At 41.4% G+C, this 17,698-nt stretch overlaps 1 protein-coding gene across 1 annotated transcript in view; it reads right to left on the reverse strand.

Moving 5' to 3' along the window:
• Positions 1 to 11,498: 11,498 nt before the first annotated feature.
• Positions 11,499 to 17,698, reverse strand: part of OTOGL (otogelin like) — a 158,788-nt gene continuing 152,588 nt past the window's right edge. The window contains exons 56-57 of the mRNA XM_075274539.1: positions 14,837 to 14,916; positions 11,499 to 11,771 (exon numbers count right to left, since the gene is read on the reverse strand). Of these exons, the coding sequence (XP_075130640.1) occupies positions 11,571 to 11,771; positions 14,837 to 14,916 (281 nt within the window). The 3' untranslated portion in view covers positions 11,499 to 11,570. The remainder of the gene's footprint in view (positions 11,772 to 14,836; positions 14,917 to 17,698) is intronic.

Here is a 17,698-nt window from a genome sequence, read left to right on the forward strand (position 1 = left end):
TTGGAGAAATGCCAAAAAGGGCTTTCTCAAAAAGGGGAGGGAGGTGAGTCTCTTTTCTGCACAGAATGCAGAGTTTAGGACCCAGAAGCTGGAGGAGCCAGACAGTCTCAGATGCCTCGGTCAGGAAAGGGTGGAGAGGAGATGGGAGGGGGGACGGGAGACGGCAGAGGGGAGAGATGGGCAGTAGAGGGCTGGCTGGGAGAGGACCTAGGACGTCTGGCAGAATCTGATCGAGGTATGACGCAGCGGTAACGCAGCAATCTCACGCACAGCGCTCACAGGGCAGCACGGGTTCTGCTCTGCTCGCAATTCCCAGAGGGAGTGATGTAAGCAGAGCAGTGCCCGAAGTTTACACTGCCCTGCACGCCATTGATTGGTCAATCTGCCATGATGCTGGCAGATTGACCAATTAAAACATCTGGAGGGGGTCGCACCACTGTACGCCCCCCAAACACTCGACAGGGATTGGTGCAAGGTGTAGCTCCAATCACTGTCACTTTTGTACCGATCTGTCGGCACAGATCATTGGATCTGTGCCGGCAAGCTGCAATTGGACATTGCGAAGCAATCGTCCAATTGCAGCGATCCACGTGGCAGGGAGGGGGTTAAATCTTCCGATTCATGTAAAGAAAGTTGTCTGCTGTCATGGACAGCAGCAACCTTCTTACAGTTTCCGTGTCTTGAGACACGGAGGCTGTTTATAACCATGACGTATTATTACTTCATGGTGCGCGAAGTACCTCGCGTCCATGACGTAATAGTACGTCAAAGGTCGCTAAGGGGTTAAAATGCTTTACCCTGGTGACTCCCTTTAAAGGGGTTGTCCAATTTTAAACAAATATTGAAAGACAAATGTGATGAACACACAGCTGTGTCTCTATCACATGACCATAGACTGTATAACACATAACTATGGACTTTACATCACATGACCATGGACTGATTTTTATTCACTGGAAGTAAACAGTATGAATGACAGCAAGCAGAGATCTAAAAAACTGCAAGGAATTGATACAGAAAGTATATTAGAAAACTGTTCATTATTAGAGATGAGCGAACACTAAAATGTTCGAGGTTCGAAATTCGATTCGAACAGCCACTCACTGTTCGAGTGTTCGAATGGGTTTCGAACCCCATTATAGTCTATGGGGAACATATACTCGTTAAGGGGGAAACCCAAATCCGTGTCTGGAGGGTCACCAAGTCCACTATGACACCCCAGGAAATGATACCAACACCCTGGAATGACACTGGGACAGCAGGGGAAGCATGTCTGGGGGCATAAAAGTCACTTTATTTCATGGAAATCCCTGTCAGTTTGCGATTTTCGCAAGCTAACTTTTCCCCATAGAAATGCATTGGCCAGTGCTGATTGGCCAGAGTACGGAACTCGACCAATCAGCGCTGGCTCTGCTGGAGGAGGTGGAGTCTAAGATCGCTCCACACCAGTCTCCATTCAGGTCCGACCTTAGACTCCGCCTCCTCCGGCAGAGCCAGCGCTGATTGGCCGAAGGCTGGCCAATGCATTCCTATGCGAATGCAGAGACTTAGCAGTGCTGAGCCAGTTCTGCTCAACTACACATCTGATGCACACTCGGCACTGCTACATCAGATGTAGCAATCTGATGTAGCAGAGCCGAGGGTGCACTAGAACCCCTGTGCAAACTCAGTTCACGCTAATAGAATGCATTGGCCAGCGCTGATTGGCCAGAGTACGGAACTCGACCAATCAGCGCTGGCTCTGCTGGAGGAGGCGGAGTCTAAGATCGCTCCACACCAGTCTCCATTCTGGTCCGACCTTAGACTCCGCCTCCTCCAGCAGAGCCAGCGCTGATTGGCCGAATTCCGTACTCTGGCCAATCAGTGCTGGCCAATGCATTGTATTGGCGTGATGAAGCAGTGCTGAATGTGTGTGTTTAGCTCAACTACACTGGTGGAGTAGTTGAGCTAAGCACACAGATTAAGCTCTGCTTCAATCAGCGCTGGCCAATGCATTCTATTAGCTTGATGAAGCAGAGTGTGCACAAGGGTTCAAGCGCACCCTCGGCTCTGATGTAGCAGAGCCGAGGCTGCACAAGGGTTCAAGCGCACCCTCGGCTCTGATGTAGCAGAGCCGAGGCTGCACAAGGGTTCAAGCGCACCCTCGGCTCTGATGTAGCAGAGCCGAGGGTGCACAAGGGTTCAAGTGCATCCTCGGCTCTGCTACATCAGAGCCGAGGGTGCGCTTGAACCCTTGTGCAGCCTCGGCTCTGCTACATCAGAGCCGAGGGTGCGCTTGAACCCTTGTGCACACTCTGCTTCATCAAGCTAATAGAATGCATTGGCCAGCGCTGATTGAAGCAGAGCTGAATCTGTGTGCTTAGCTCAACTACTCCACCGGTGTAGTTGAGCTAAACACACACATTCAGCACTGCTTCATCACGCCAATACAATGCATTGGCCAGCACTGATTGGCCAGAGTACGGAATTCGGCCAATCAGCGCTGGCTCTGCTGGAGGAGGCGGAGTCTAAGGTCGGACCAGAATGGAGACTGGTGTGGAGCGATCTTAGACTCCGCCTCCTCCAGCAAAGCCAGCGCTGATTGGTCAAAGTACGGAATTCGGCCAATCAGCGCTGGCCAATGCATCCCTATGGGAAAAAGTTTATCTCACAAAAATCACAATTACACACCCGATAGAGCCCCAAAAAGTTATTTTTAATAACATTCCCCCCTAAATAAAGGTTATCCCTAGCTATCCCTGCCTGTACAGCTATCCCTGTCTCATAGTCACAAAGTTCACATTCTCATATGACCCGGATTTGAAATCCACTATTCGTCTAAAATGGAGGTCACCTGATTTCGGCAGACAATGACTTTTTCCAATTTTTTTCAATGCCCCCGGTGTCGTAGTTCCTGTCCCACCTCCCCTGCGCTGTTATTGGTGCAAAAAAGGCGCCAGGGAAGGTGGGAGGGGAATCGAATTTTGGCGCACTTTACCACGCGGTGTTCGATTCGATTCGAACATGGCGAACATCCTGATATCCGATCGAACATGTGTTCGATAGAACACTGTTCGCTCATCTCTATTCATTATACAACCAATTACATTTGTGTCTAAGTATTTCCCTGAAACTGAACAACCACTTTAAAACAACATGACAGAGGACAGATCATGGTCTGTATCACCACCCATAGAGTTGAAAGGGCACTGTGTAAGGCCCCTTGCAGATGCACAGATCCATGTGCTATCCATGTTTTTCATGGATAGCACATTGACTCATTGGGCCCCTTCAGACGGAGGATACGCTGTCTGATTTTGAACGTGTAGACGTTCCGAATCAGCAGCGTTTTAAAGCAGGTCCCATTGCTTTCTATGGGAGCCGGCATACGTGCGCTCCCCATAGAAATGAATAGGAAAAAGCAGCCCATTCATTTCTATGGGGAGCGAGCGTATGCTGGCTCCCATAGAAAGCAATGGGACCTGCTTTAAACGCTGCTGATTAGGAACGTCTACACGTTCAAAATCAGACAGCGTATCCTCCGTCCGAAGGGGCCCATTTCTATGAGTACATGCACACATCCTTGTTTTCCACTGATCAGTGTGCGAGCTGTGAGTCTGCGCCACATCATATAGAACATGTCCTATGCTATTCAGTTTTTACGGAACCTCCTATGAAGCCTATGGGAGACTAAAAACCTAGGACAGCACAGTGATGTACTCAGTGTGTCATCAGTGTGCCATCCATTTTCGGACAAGCTAGGGATATAATTGTCACCTGTATTTTTTTTCTTATGGTGCATGCACAAACTAGGATCACACACTGATAGCACACTGAAGACACTGTCAGTTTTTGCAGACATACTTCACTGATGCTGCAGAAACACTGAAAACACACTGAACACACACTGAAGACATTCTGTCTGCAAAAACTAAAGATTGAGGCTAGGTTCACAGTTGCTCTAGGGTTTCCATTTGGGGGGTCTGATTGAGGGCCCCCTGAATGGAAACCTAATCTACATAAAAAGTAGTTACTTATGCAAACCCGCAGACTCTGTAGACCAGGGGTCTCAAACTCAACTCAGCATGTGGGCCGCAGAGCAAGATCCCAGCCTGTCGGCGGGCCGCACCGCGGCAAATTTAGCTCCACCCACTTTTATGTTGACTCCGCCCATTCATTTTTCATGTGCCCCCACACTGTGTAATCCTCCTACAGTCACCCGTAAACTATATGTCCCCCCTCCATCTTTCCCCCAGTTACATATACACCCTTCATCTGCCCCAGATTCATGTCCCCCCATCTCTGCCCTCAGATTCATGTCCCCCCATCTCTGCCCCCAGATTCATGTCCCTCCATTTCTGCCCCCAGTTTCATGTCCCCCTCCATTTCTGCCCCAGTGTCATGCCGTTCTCCCCCCTCCCTTCGTCTGCCCCCAGTGTCATGAGCCCCTTCATTCCACCTCAATGTTTAAAGAGGACCTTCCACCATTTTGCCCACAGGCAGTTCTATATACTGCCGGAAAGCTGACAGTGCGCTGAGTTCAGCACACTGTCGGCTTTCCCGATGTGGGCCCAGTGTGAAGAGCTTACGGTCCGGTACCGTAGCTCTTCTATGGTCAGAAGAGCGTCTCTGACACTCAGTCAGAGACATCCTTCTTCACAGCACAGCCAATCGTGCTGCGCTGTGAGAGCCGGGAGGAACGCCCCCTCCCTCCCTGATAATGCTCGTCTATGGACGAGTACTGCTAGCAGAGGGAGGGGGCGTTCCTCCCGGCTCTCGCGGGCCGCGAGTTTGAGACCCCTGCTGTAGACTATAATGGGGTCCGTATGTTTTCCATTAGGTTTCTGCTCAAAAAGGGTGTAAAATGCAGAGAGAAAATCGCTGCTTGGAGCGCTTTTCTCTCTGTATTTTTCATGGGGAGAGGGGGACGGTATATGTGCTCGGAGACTTGGCGGAGAAGTGAACCGAGCCTAATTACTAGTTTTCTAACCACATAATTCACACGATTGCCTGCAATTAGCCTAAGGCTGTAGTGACACTGTAAGGAAATTGAACAGTTTTTCTAAGGGCGGGTTCACACCTGTGCCCGTGCGCGCTTTAGGCATGTCCGACTTTGTGTCCGGTTAAAGAAAACGGTTTCGCTGCGGACAGGTACAAAACGCTCACAGGCTCACACTTTTCACTTGAATGGGTTTGAAAACTGACTGCCGGGTTTCTGTCCCCTGTCCAGTTTCTTGGGGCAGAAAACGGAAACCCAGCTGGATTGCCCAAAGTGCACACGGGCGCAGTTGTGAACCCGCCCTAACAGAGTACAGGTGATCGCAGTGAGTCAAAGGGATACTTTGTGGTCAGCTTATTATCAAGAGACAATATCTTTAGATATTGTCCAAAACGGAGAACCGACTTAATCTTAATATATTTTGATATATTCCACTAATTTACAGTCATGTTTTTATGGCAAGTAAATAGTGCTGTATCTGTTGTCTGTTGTTGAAATGCAATCAAAACTTAACAGAATCCAGCACCAGTGTGAATTGTAGGTTATTCAATTTCATGTATGTCATTTTCTTCTCTAGTCACACCCAAAGTGAAAGTAAAAATTCTGCTAGCCCCTTCATGGAATGTGTATGCCATTTATCAGTAGTCAGACCGAGGCCTATCGTACTTGTGTACCTGTCATGTAACCTCCCGTAACGCTCTGCTCTCTGGTCAGTATTTCTATATATTTTCTTGGTAAGCAGAAAATAAACCAAGATATGCAATTCAATGCATTTGCAAAAATATGGTTGTTATGGCTTGGTTGCAAATTACACGTACACAAGTGAAGTATTTCTGTAACTCTGAGGCTATAACATGTTAATTGATTAATTATTGTAGGTTTTGTTCACATTGATACTATTACTTTACATTGAGTTTTGTGGTACTTTCACAGGCAGAAATAACACAGTCTGCAGCACTATTCTTACCAATACTGATGGACTCCATTAATGTCAATATTGTCTGTCAATATTAATCAGTGTCAGTTAATAAATTTGACTCTCATGGATCTATTATAAATGGAAGACATGATACTAGTGTGATCAGAGATCAGCAATGTTATATATTTTTAATTAAAATTATGATATATTTTTATCCTTTGTGAAATATGACGTAAGCACAATTTATTAGTATATATCTGAATAATAGTACTGATAAAACCCGGTATATTTAACTAGTTGACTTTGCTATTGACCCAGCTAGTAAAAAGTGGCAAAAAGAAATAGGAACTTACCTCCTGACTGTCCAGTCCTGAGCACCCAGTATCACAAGCAATCTCCTCGGGCTCCAGCAGAAGACGCTTGGAGCTTATCCTGATACAATGTGACGGCTCTTCTACTATGCGTCCAGAAGTTTTGCCTCACTACTTTTAATAAGACAACGATTCTTCAGCTTAACTCCTCCTAATGGATGTTGTTTTTTCCCTTCACTTTTGGATTATGATTTCACGCCCACAGTCAGCTATTTCTTATATATCCCAATTTGTGCTGCCTATTCTTTGCCTTTCCCTTTTGTTAAAGTCAAGGGAGGTCTCCATGGCAACAATGAGGCATCAACCTTTCTCAGACACAGTCAGGCTGGGAGTGGGAGTCCACATAGACACATGAGGGGGGGCACTTACTTAGAAAAACAAACTACAAAGCAATTACATCTGCAGAATCTCATTTTAATAACATTAGCTGTCACCAACTTTTAGAACGAAATCTGTAGGATAGCAAAATAAGCATCTTGGAACTAGTATTAACACTTAATCATTGATGAGAAATAATATGGCAATATTTTTCATCCCAAAATATGATAAGACTAATAGTTATAGTTACAGAGACACAGGACTAGCAGGTTGTGCACAATAGGCCTTATCAAAACTGTAAAAGCCAAATGCTACCTTCACATCGGCGCTGTCCTTTTCATTTTTCTGTTCCATCACAGGATGATAAGAACAGAAAAACGGACAGCAATGGATAAGGAAAACAACATGAACCAGAGATCTTGACGGACCATAATGACTATAATAAGGCGCGTCGGTTGTCCATCAGCTCACAGGACTACATCTAGCGAACTCTGACAGATCTGCACTAAACGTACACCCGATACAGATGTCAACGCAGTGTGCACATGCAGTAGAATTTCTGACACTACTCTCTTGCAGGTCAAGCCCCGACCCCCCGGGGTGCAGGTGTGAACCCACCCTAATACTGTCTAAGGCTAAAGCCCCACGGGCCGGAAACACACTGCTAAAGCACTGCAGGAACAACCGCAGCGTGAACGCATCGCGGTTCTTCCCACAGCGCTTTGAACAGAAAGTTCACAGAGTTTTCCTCCTTGGACTTTCGGTTACAATTATATTTACGGGGAAGCCGCCAGCGTTTCCATAGATATAATTGACATACTGTGATTTTCAAAACCGCAATGGTTTTGGAAATCGCAGCGTGTCCGCGCTGCGATTTTTTCCGCAAAGTGGGGATGGGATTCACATGAATCCCATCCACTTTGCAAGTACTGTAAAATGAGGCGATTTTTCTGCCTCGGGCAAGACGCGGCGTTTCCGGCCAGTGGGGCCCTGGCCTAAAAAGTGAGAAATCTGGTGCCTAGTCTATTAAAGTTTCTGATGCTGTTTGATAAATCTGTTGTACTCTCATGTTGTCTAGTCTAGCTTTACACCTCCTATTAGTTGGCGTGAAAGTTCCTTTTTGGTGCATTTTTGGCAAACAGATTCACAAGTTCGACCAAACCCCTTTTCCAGATAGACCAAGCCCTGTTTTTACAAAAGTTGTCTATAAAGCATCTAAAACACTTGATGTGGCACACTGCTTGTTACCAAGATTTCTGTTGTAAATTTCAAAATAATTCTGCCGCATTTTGCTTAATAAATCTCCCCTAATGTCAGAATACGTTGGCGCTATATAAGTAACTGAAGATAAGCCATGATTGCACCGCTCTGTAAACTTTTACTGCATTGACAGTACAAGGTCTTTGTTCACTGATGGTACCGCTTTCTTTCTTCCAATATAGTCCCTTGTTCTTATAACAACGGTGGGACTCCATACTGATCGTGTTACATTCATCCATATTAATTAATATATTAGGTATATTTTGTGTAATATTTCCAGTATTCATTGTTTCTTCTGAATAATGATTTTAAAAACTATATTTTCATTATGTGTGTCTATGTCCATTTTTATGTAAACTCTGACACTACTTGCTAAAACGAAGCATATTATCTAAATCTGGTTTACCTTACACATATTGTTCCATCGAAAATTTTTTTTAGCAAGTTCTCAACCCAGCCTTCTAATTTCCCTGTGATAGGATCCTCTTCTAATTCATCTTTTATTAATGGAATCTGTACAACATATATGACTACTTATGATTGATATAGTGATAGAACAGATTTCGTTCTCTACGTGTACCAGTAAACATTCTACCTATGTATTCATAGTATTAAGCCAGACATGCCCATAAACTGGTCAGCAATGCCCTCTGACCTCGGCCAAGCATGCATGTTTACTTTATACAAGGGAGGAAAGCTGACGCCAGACATTTCCTAGCCGGAGAAGGGATTCTCATTTCACTAAATGTTTGTCACTTGGGCCTCCCTACTCACTGCTATTTCCCTCATTCCCTCAGCTTGTTTTCTGGATATGTAAATGACTCAAAATAATTTTTATAGACATCAATGGCCACTGCCTCCTAGGGTTAATCTGTAAAAGGATTAAGAGGGGTTATTTAGATCCCTTCTTATAGCAACACAATATGCACAGCATACCACCTGAGTGTTCTTGGTTTTGAAGGACTACACAACCAGGACTGGAAGGAGGTGTACGTGGAGGGCACCAGAATACTTTGTGTCAGTCCTATACCTTTATAACAAATTCTCACTAAAATAGTCATAAAATAAATTATATATGTTTTTTCTGTAAATATGAATGTTATCTCTGTAACAATGCAGATTATTATCTGTAAAAGTATCACTAAGTATTAAAAGTATCACTTTGAAAATATATCAGATAGTAAGGAATTACAGTTAAGTTCCACCTTCAACCTCTAACTATTATATTATCAAAACCAAAAAAAAATTGGTACAGTTTTAAAAAGCGATAAAAATAATGAACCATAAAACAAAATAGATTCCCTAAAAATGGTGTGTGTGTGTTAATAAACAAAATGGATTCTCCCAAAATGATCAGTATTTTAATAACCATTTAAGAGATTGCCCATTTAAAAAAAAAAAAAAAACGGCTGAAGCTCTACGTTGTGGATTTAGTGGGGTGCCTTTTGCAGGAGGGACAAGTATGACAGATTCTTATATATTTCCCATTCCTATTGAATTCACTCTTGGCTTTGGCTCAAACAACTTCAGAAAAACATGCAACAAAAAAAGTACTTTTTGGGAGTCTGAACTTCAGATCAAACTCTCCGACAAAGATGTTGAAACTATTCTCTACTCTGCTCATGGATTCTCCCAATGCATCATTCTTCAGGAAAGTCACTATAAACTCCTCACGAGATGGTATCGTACTCCCACCTGGCTTTATGAACACTCTCTTTCTTCATCTGACCTTTGTTGGTGATGCAAACTACACAAAGGCACTTACCTCCACATTTGGTTGACTTGCCCACTATTGAAACAATTTTGGACAGATGTTCAAGACTATGTTAGCCTTCTCATGAGAACCTCCTTCCGGATAACCCCTGAAATAATATTCCTCTCTCTGCCAACCTCTTCCTATTCTCATTCGAAATCTAACCTTACATCTCACCTACTAGCGGCGGCAAAATCTCTTATTTCTTTATTCTGACTCCAAACAGAAGTCCCCACTAAGCAGGCCTGGCTCACTAAAGTCTCACAAATCGCACGAGTCAAAGAACTGTCTAGTTGGCAAAACTGGTCGCATTCCAAGTACAGATCCACGTGGCTACCCTGGATTAATAGACTCTCTTAGATCGGTTCCTCTCACTCCTCTCAATATCAGGTTCAAAACTACTTTAGCCTTTCTTCTAGCGTTTATTTGTCTTATCTTATTTACCTTCTTGCTCACCGTTACTCTGCATATTTCACTTGTCTCATCGTGACTACCTAATTTCCTCTTTTGATTGTTTACTTCTTTATCGATGGTTATTCGATACTTTATGAAGCCGATTGTTTATTACTAGAGATGAGTGAACACTATTCGAAACAGCCGTTTCAAATAGCACACGCCCATAGAAATTCATTTCTATGGGAGCGTGCTATTCGAAACGGCTGTTTCGATTAGTGTTCACTCATCTCTATTTATTACATATCATATTGTTTTTGATGTACATTATGGCTACTTTGTATGTTATATATGGTGTTAATTCTTTAATAAAGAAAAAACTGTTTTCAAACCCCCCCCCCAAAAAAAAAAAAAAAAAAAAGTACTTTTTCTGCAACTTGGAGCCTGAGCCTAAGGGCGGGTTCACATCTGCGCCCGGTCTCCGCTTTGTGGGTTTCCATCTTCTGCCTGAGAAACTGAATAGGAGACGAAAACCCAGCAGTCATTGTCCACCCGTGAGCGTCTTCTGGTCTCTGGGGCAAAACCGTTTTTTGTTGTTTTTTTTTAACCAGACACAAAGTCCTGTCCAACTTTCTGTACAGTTAAAAGGTATAAGAGGTAGAAGACGCTCACGGGTGGTCACTTTGCAGACCCATTTAAGTGAATGAGTTTGAAAACTGATTGTCGATTTCTGTGTCCTGTCCAGTTTCTCAGGCAGAAGACAGAAACCTAGACCGGGTGCAGGTATGAAACCACCCTAAGAGGAGGAAAACATATAAAACAATCAAAGATAAAAATAATGTACTTTTTACTCCCCTTTTATTCCAGCCCTGAAGCTCCACAGCTCCCCACCAGTGTTTGTTTACCTGGCTGTAGTGATGACATCCTGGGGTTAAACTGTTTTATCTATGGTGGTTTTATATATAAAGACTAAAAACTAATCTGATCTTTGATTTTAGATTTACATTTATTATAATACAATGTTCTTTGAGTATATACAGACACAAAGATTGCAATGGTACATGTATTATTTTTTATGTTTTTATGGGTATTGCATGTCATTAGTCATAAACATACCGCTGGGCTTACAGATATAATATGATGAGATCTCTAAACAACATATTAAGATTCATTGAAGGTACAAAAATCATGGCACATTAGGGATCAGTACTTAAAAAGGTGTATTGTACAAATCGGCATTATGCACCATAAGTCAAGTATACATCTGAATGATGTTACACATGCAAAGATTTAATATAATGATCCATCTTTGCAGATTACAAATTACATTTGCTTTAGTTTTGCCTGGAAATATATGACGGTTTATTAAACTTACTTAAACCTTTGGAAATAATTTGGAGTGAAGATATAAAACAGTCTACACTGTGTGATTTAAATAGGCAAAATGTGTATACTGTACATCTCTGCTGGATGGTCGGTGACACCGCATAAATACAGTGTGTGCTTTCAGTGCATAGAGTGCTTTGGACAGGATGGTTGGAAGGAGGAAGTCATTGTGCTGGATTCCATGCACAGTCTTTAATTCCACTGGCATGAGCAGTCCAGCGGTTCTTGAATCACATACATCACTTCTGTCCCGTTTCCTGAGCAGTAGAGTGGCACAGTCAGATTCTGTACTCCATTTTCCCGACAACATTTACAGAATCTTATATGGCTATCAATGTTAACATTAAAGATTGTTGCTGAGGGACATTTTCCATCACAGGAAGCCACAGTGATCTGTTAACATAAGAGTATATTCATTAGAAAGCAACATGACAGGCTGTCAATGTACATATCTAAAATGAACCATAAGGACTTATTGATGGTTTACCACCACAAATTTTTGTGACAGGTTCCCTTGAATCATTGCAAATGTGCAACAGTAATTATTAATTCCACTAGGATATGCCAATATTTGATGATTATGGGGATTTCCACCTCTGCAACCACCATCAATGACAATGATGACATAGACATACATCCTGTTGCGGCATCCCACTCCTGATTAGGCCCGAATGAATGGGCTTAAGCAAGAGTGTGTTTCCAGTAGCAGACGCCGCGGCTGACTCAGCCGCCGAATCTGAGGGAAGATAGGGCATGCCGCTTCTTTCTCCCACTAGCTGAAAAAATCACTAGTGGGAAAAAAAAAACAAATGACTCCCATTGAAATGAATGGGAGGCTTTTTTGCAGGCGGATTTTGAGGCCTGCAAAAAACTCTGTGTGAACATACCCTAAGGCTAAGGCTTTATGCAGCGAGCCACAGCAAAGAAAAACCCTGCAGAAAAGACCACAGTGAAAATGGTTTGCGTTTTTATGTGAAAAAGTCTGCAGATTAGCAAGAATCCGTCCATTTGCAAATAGTATAAAACACTGTGTTATTGCAATGTGGGGCCCTGGCCTAAAAGTAAAACTGCCCAAGTTGCACACAGCAACCAATCATGGGGCAGCTTTCATTTTATATTCAGGTTCTGACAAATCAAAGCTGTATTGTCATTGGTTGCTATGAGCCCCCATGTGTTTGAACATCAGCGCCATGTCCACTGTGATGTGGTAAACTTACATGCAGAATGGATTCTTTATCTGTTTAAATTGTAGGTTTTAAGGCTTTTCCACTCAAAATTTTATCAAATCTGTGGTCAACCCCCAATTCCAAAAAATATTTCAACTTTTGTGCCATTACCTATTTATTTAGTTATCAATGCTTAGGTCATGGTGAGTCTGCATGCCAGTTTATTTAATCCAAGATATATATATATATATATATATATATATATATATATATATATATATATATATATATATATATATATATATATACAGTCCTATGAAAAAGTTTGGGCACCCCTATTAATCTTAATCATTTTTAGTTCTAAATATTTTGGTGTTTGCAACAGCCATTTCAGTTTGATATATTTAATAATTGATGGACACAGTAATATTTCAGGATTGAAATGAGGTTTATTGTACTAACAGAACATTTGCAATATGCATTAAACCAAAATTTGACTGGTGCAAAAGTATGGGCACCTCAACAGAAAAGTGACATTAATATTTAGTAGATCCTCCTTTTGCAAAGATAACAGCCTCTAGTCGCTTCCTGTAGCTTTTACTCAGTTCCTGGATCCTGGATGAAGGTACTTTGGACCATTCCTCTTTACAAAACAATTCAAGTTCAGTTAAGTTTGATGGTCACCGAGCATGGACTGCCCGCTTCAAATCATCCCACAGATGTTCAATGATATTCAGATCTGGGGACTGGGATGGCCATTTCAGAACATTGGAATTGTTCCTCTGCATGAATGCCTGAGTCGATTTGGAGCGGTGTTTTGGATCATTGTCTTGCTGAAACATCCATCCCCAGCGTAACTTCAACTTTGTCACTGATTCTTGAACATTATTCTCAAGAATCTGCTGATACTGAGTGGAATCCATGTGACTCTCAACTTTAACAAGATTCCCGGTGCCAGCATTGGCTACACAGCCCCAAAGCATGATGGAACCTCCACCAAATTTTACAGTGGGTAGCAAATGTTTTTCTTGGAATGCTGATTTTTTTGAACGCCATGCATAACGCCTTTTGGTATGACCAAACAACTCAATCTTTGTTTCATCAGTCCACAGGACCTTCTTCCAAAATGAAGCTGGCTTGTCCAAATGTGCTTTTGCATACCTCAGGCGACTCTGTTTGTGGCGTGCTTGCAGAAACGGCTTCTTTCTCATCACTCTGCCATACAGCTTCTCCTTGGGCAAAGTGCGCTGTATTTTTGACCGATGCACAGTGACACCATTTGCAGCAAGATGATGCTGCAACTCTTTGGAGGTGGTCTGTGGATTGTCCTTGACTGTTCTCACCATTCTTCTTCTCTGTCTTTCTGATATTTTTCTTGGCCTGCCACTTCTGGGCTTAACAAGAACTGTCCCTGTGGTCTTCCATTTCCTTACTATGTTCCTCACAGTGGAAACTGACAGGTTAAATCTCTGAGACAACTTTTTGTATCCTTCCCCTGAACAACTATGTTGAACAATCTTTGTTTTCAGATCATTTGAGAGCGGGCTGTCCATGCTCGGCGACCATCAAACGTAACTGAACTTGAATTGTTTTGTAAAGAGGAATGTTCCAAAATACCTTCATCCAGGATCCAGGAACTGATTAAAAGCTACAGGAAGCGACTAGAGGCTGTTATCTTTACAAAAGGAGGATCTACTAAATATTAATGTCACTTTTCTGTTGAGGTGCCCATACTTTTGCATCGGTCAAATTTTGGCACATTTTCTGTTCGTACAATAAACCTCATTTCAATCCTGAAATATTACTGTGTCCATCAGTTATTAGATATATCAAACTGAAATGTCTGTTGCAAACTAAACTTTAGTTTAGAACTAAAAATAATTAAGATTAATAGGGGTGCCCAAACTTTTTCATAGGACTGTATATATATATATATATATATATATATATATATATTCACTAATAAATTAAAAATTGATCTTATTCAATGAATTAGTATTTTAGTGTTTTCACAGTAAGTATTTCAGTGTATAATAAGAATCCTGTTTCCTTACAGTTTCCAAGAAAATGGCAACCTGGTCTTAAAGGGGTTCTCTGGAACAGGACTATCAATCTATAGAACAGATTGATCACGTCACATTGTGATTGTATAGTGAGTATTTTTGGGTTATCCCAATAATCTCACTTCTTTATTTTTCTTACCTATTTTCCTGTTTACTTTCTTATTTGTATCTGGGCATATTACATATACTTTACCAAAAAATCAGTGCTTCAAGGTAATGACCTACTTACAGGATATTGACTAAAGCAATCACTCTTTCGTATAGTGGTTCTGACTGACACTTTCTGACAGATCTTTTCTTCTTTTGAGCCTAAAAGAAATTTAAAAACTTAAGTTGAACTTGACATACTTATTTCTGAAATAAACAGTAACATCTCACTTCTTGTTCATGCAATAGTGATGATTCTTTATCATTATTACTATAATAGTGCATTGAGGATGCATTGGTTTAGCATGCAACATAATGTAGTATTTCCATACATTTGATATAATTTAATCATTTACATTAGGTACATTTCAATGGGCAAACATAAAATACCACAGACAAAAATAGAAATATAGGCTATAAAGAAGTATTAATGTAGGATAGTTTGGCTAAATTGTTTCCTACCTTTCATTTTAGTCTGTACAAATTTTCCTATATCTAAGTGACATTATTATTTAGTGATCTATATAATATATATTAGGGGATCATTATAATAGATCACTCTTTGATTTGATCACTTTTAGAATCTATCTTGTCTAAGAATTCTGAATTTTACATTTGGGTTAACAGATTTAATATTCTTAATACATGGTTTAAAAAAAGACCTAACAACATGATCTGGAATGTGGGCACAACTACCAGGGAAGCAATTGGCAGCTGTAAAATGGCGTCAGAACTGAAGGAGATCATCTCCACAGGGGTAAGATGTTTTTACTGAGCACTGTAGACATCACTGTGTGCATTATCAATCTACGGTGGCAGCACTGTGTTAAAAAAAAACATGGCAAAATATAGAGACCAAACTATTTGTAAGCTTTTGTGCTTTAAATTCACTTCTGAAAGTGGTCATGATAACCCTGATCCTGAAATAATTTGGGGGGGAATTTTTGGTATTTTTTAAGAAATTACTACAAAATTTTCCACTTGTGGACACAAATATTAACTTTATTACATGGGTAACACGTAATATAACTTTGCTTATCAGGGATATATCTGATCCTATAGACAAGCATGCCATAGTTTATTGGCACCACGAAATTGGAATACAGCGAAACATCTTGTAATAGACAGTGGTGGGGGTATTTCTCATGTATTGGCAGAAAAAAAGTTGTAGAATTGTTTAGACTGAGAACCTAAAGCTAAGACCAAAAACCAGGCAAACTTCCCCAAAGCACTTCCCCTAACTTGTATATAAATAAAATGTTGATTTACGTGAAAAATAGGGCTCCAGAGCAATAACAAAGGTAAATTTGTAAACAATAGAATCTGTGTAATATACTGGGATTAGGTATATAACCAATTTACTGCTGACAGACTCCCTTAGGGTCCATTCACACGGAGGAAAATGGTGAGGAATTTGGTGTGGAATTTCAGCGCTGAAAAAAAGAGCCTCTCATGGACTTCAATGAGTTCCTTTTTCTGCTAGCAGAAAAAAGATCTCATTATAGTCAATGGGAGGCTTTTTTTTTCAGCGCTGAAATTCCACACCAAATTCCTCACCATTTTCCTCTGTGTGAATGCACCCTTAACTGGAGAACATACGGTAGCTGCTTCTAGTTAATACATGTAGGTGTTATATAATTTGCCGGCAATATGATGTGAGTGTACACTTTCACACACAATGCTCTAAAATATTAGAGAATTTATTGGATTTACATTGAAGCTGCCAGCAAAGTGTTTTTCTAGAGAATACAGTGACATTAACTGAATAAACACCTCCCTTGTGAATTCCAGACACAGTGCCACAGTGGTTTCTACCATATTATACCCTCCCTTACTAGTGTGGGCTGGACAGTTCATAACCTTGACGGTCATTTACAGGTCAGATTTTTGCTCAGTACAAAATACCTAGCCCATTGATGCATGCAGCAATGTTAATGGATTTATTGTTTTTTTAATTAAAGAAGTTCACAAAAGCATTACAAATAAAAAGGATGTGAAGGACAGATAGTGCTCCTAATGCAAGGTAAACTACAACAGCTGAATATAAAGGGGAAACCCATGTGACATCATCAAATATGACACCACAAAAATATAAGCTAAAACAAGGTAATAAGGGAGAAAACATTTTTTGTGCTTCAAAATTGCATGAAAATTGCTAAACATGTACAGATATAGGCTGGGACCATGCAATATGTGACTGCAGTACGTAACCTCCATGAACTTGTCACCAGCAAACCTGCTGCAAACAGTCAAAGTACTGCGAATGAGATTTTAACAGATCCTATCAAAATTACAGGGCAGTGTTAGAAACACATGAGCCCAATAGAGATGAGCGAACACTGTTCGGATCAACCGATCCGAACAGCACGCACCCATAGAAATGAATGGAAGCACCTGTGACGCCGGCCGGCCGCCGGCAAAGTCAGCGTCACAGGTGCTTCCATTCAGCCCAATTCTCTCCACTTGTATAAAGGTCTGTAGAGCTACTGAAGAAAATATTAGTAAGAAATGTTAATATTGTTAGTTGTGACTGACAGAATTCTGCTCCATGAATGTGCAGCCAGCATTTTATCTTGGTCTTATCTTCAACACTATTAATTGACTAAAAAATTTCTGTGAAACAATGCATTAGAGAAATTACTATTACCATTGTGGCCAGTTGTCTATGTCTTTTCTTACAAGCTTCCATATAGCAATGAACATCAGCACTTCCAACAAAGTTGTGAACATCAATTGCCAATATGTTAATTTAAACAAGCTTTGAAGAAAACCTTTCACCACCTCCACTAACACCAGTTTTTAACATCTGTTAGGACTCCTGCAGAAGACTGTAGCGGTTTTTACAGGAAAATTGCCGCGGACAAGCGCAGTTGGCTCTGCCCGAGGCCTGACGGCAGAGCCAACTGTGCATGCCTAGAAGTTTGAAGCCAGCGCCAGAAAAAGA

This window comes from Leptodactylus fuscus, chromosome 5 (genome assembly GCF_031893055.1).
Source record: "Leptodactylus fuscus isolate aLepFus1 chromosome 5, aLepFus1.hap2, whole genome shotgun sequence".
In the NCBI taxonomy this organism is placed as follows: domain Eukaryota; kingdom Metazoa; phylum Chordata; class Amphibia; order Anura; family Leptodactylidae; genus Leptodactylus; species Leptodactylus fuscus.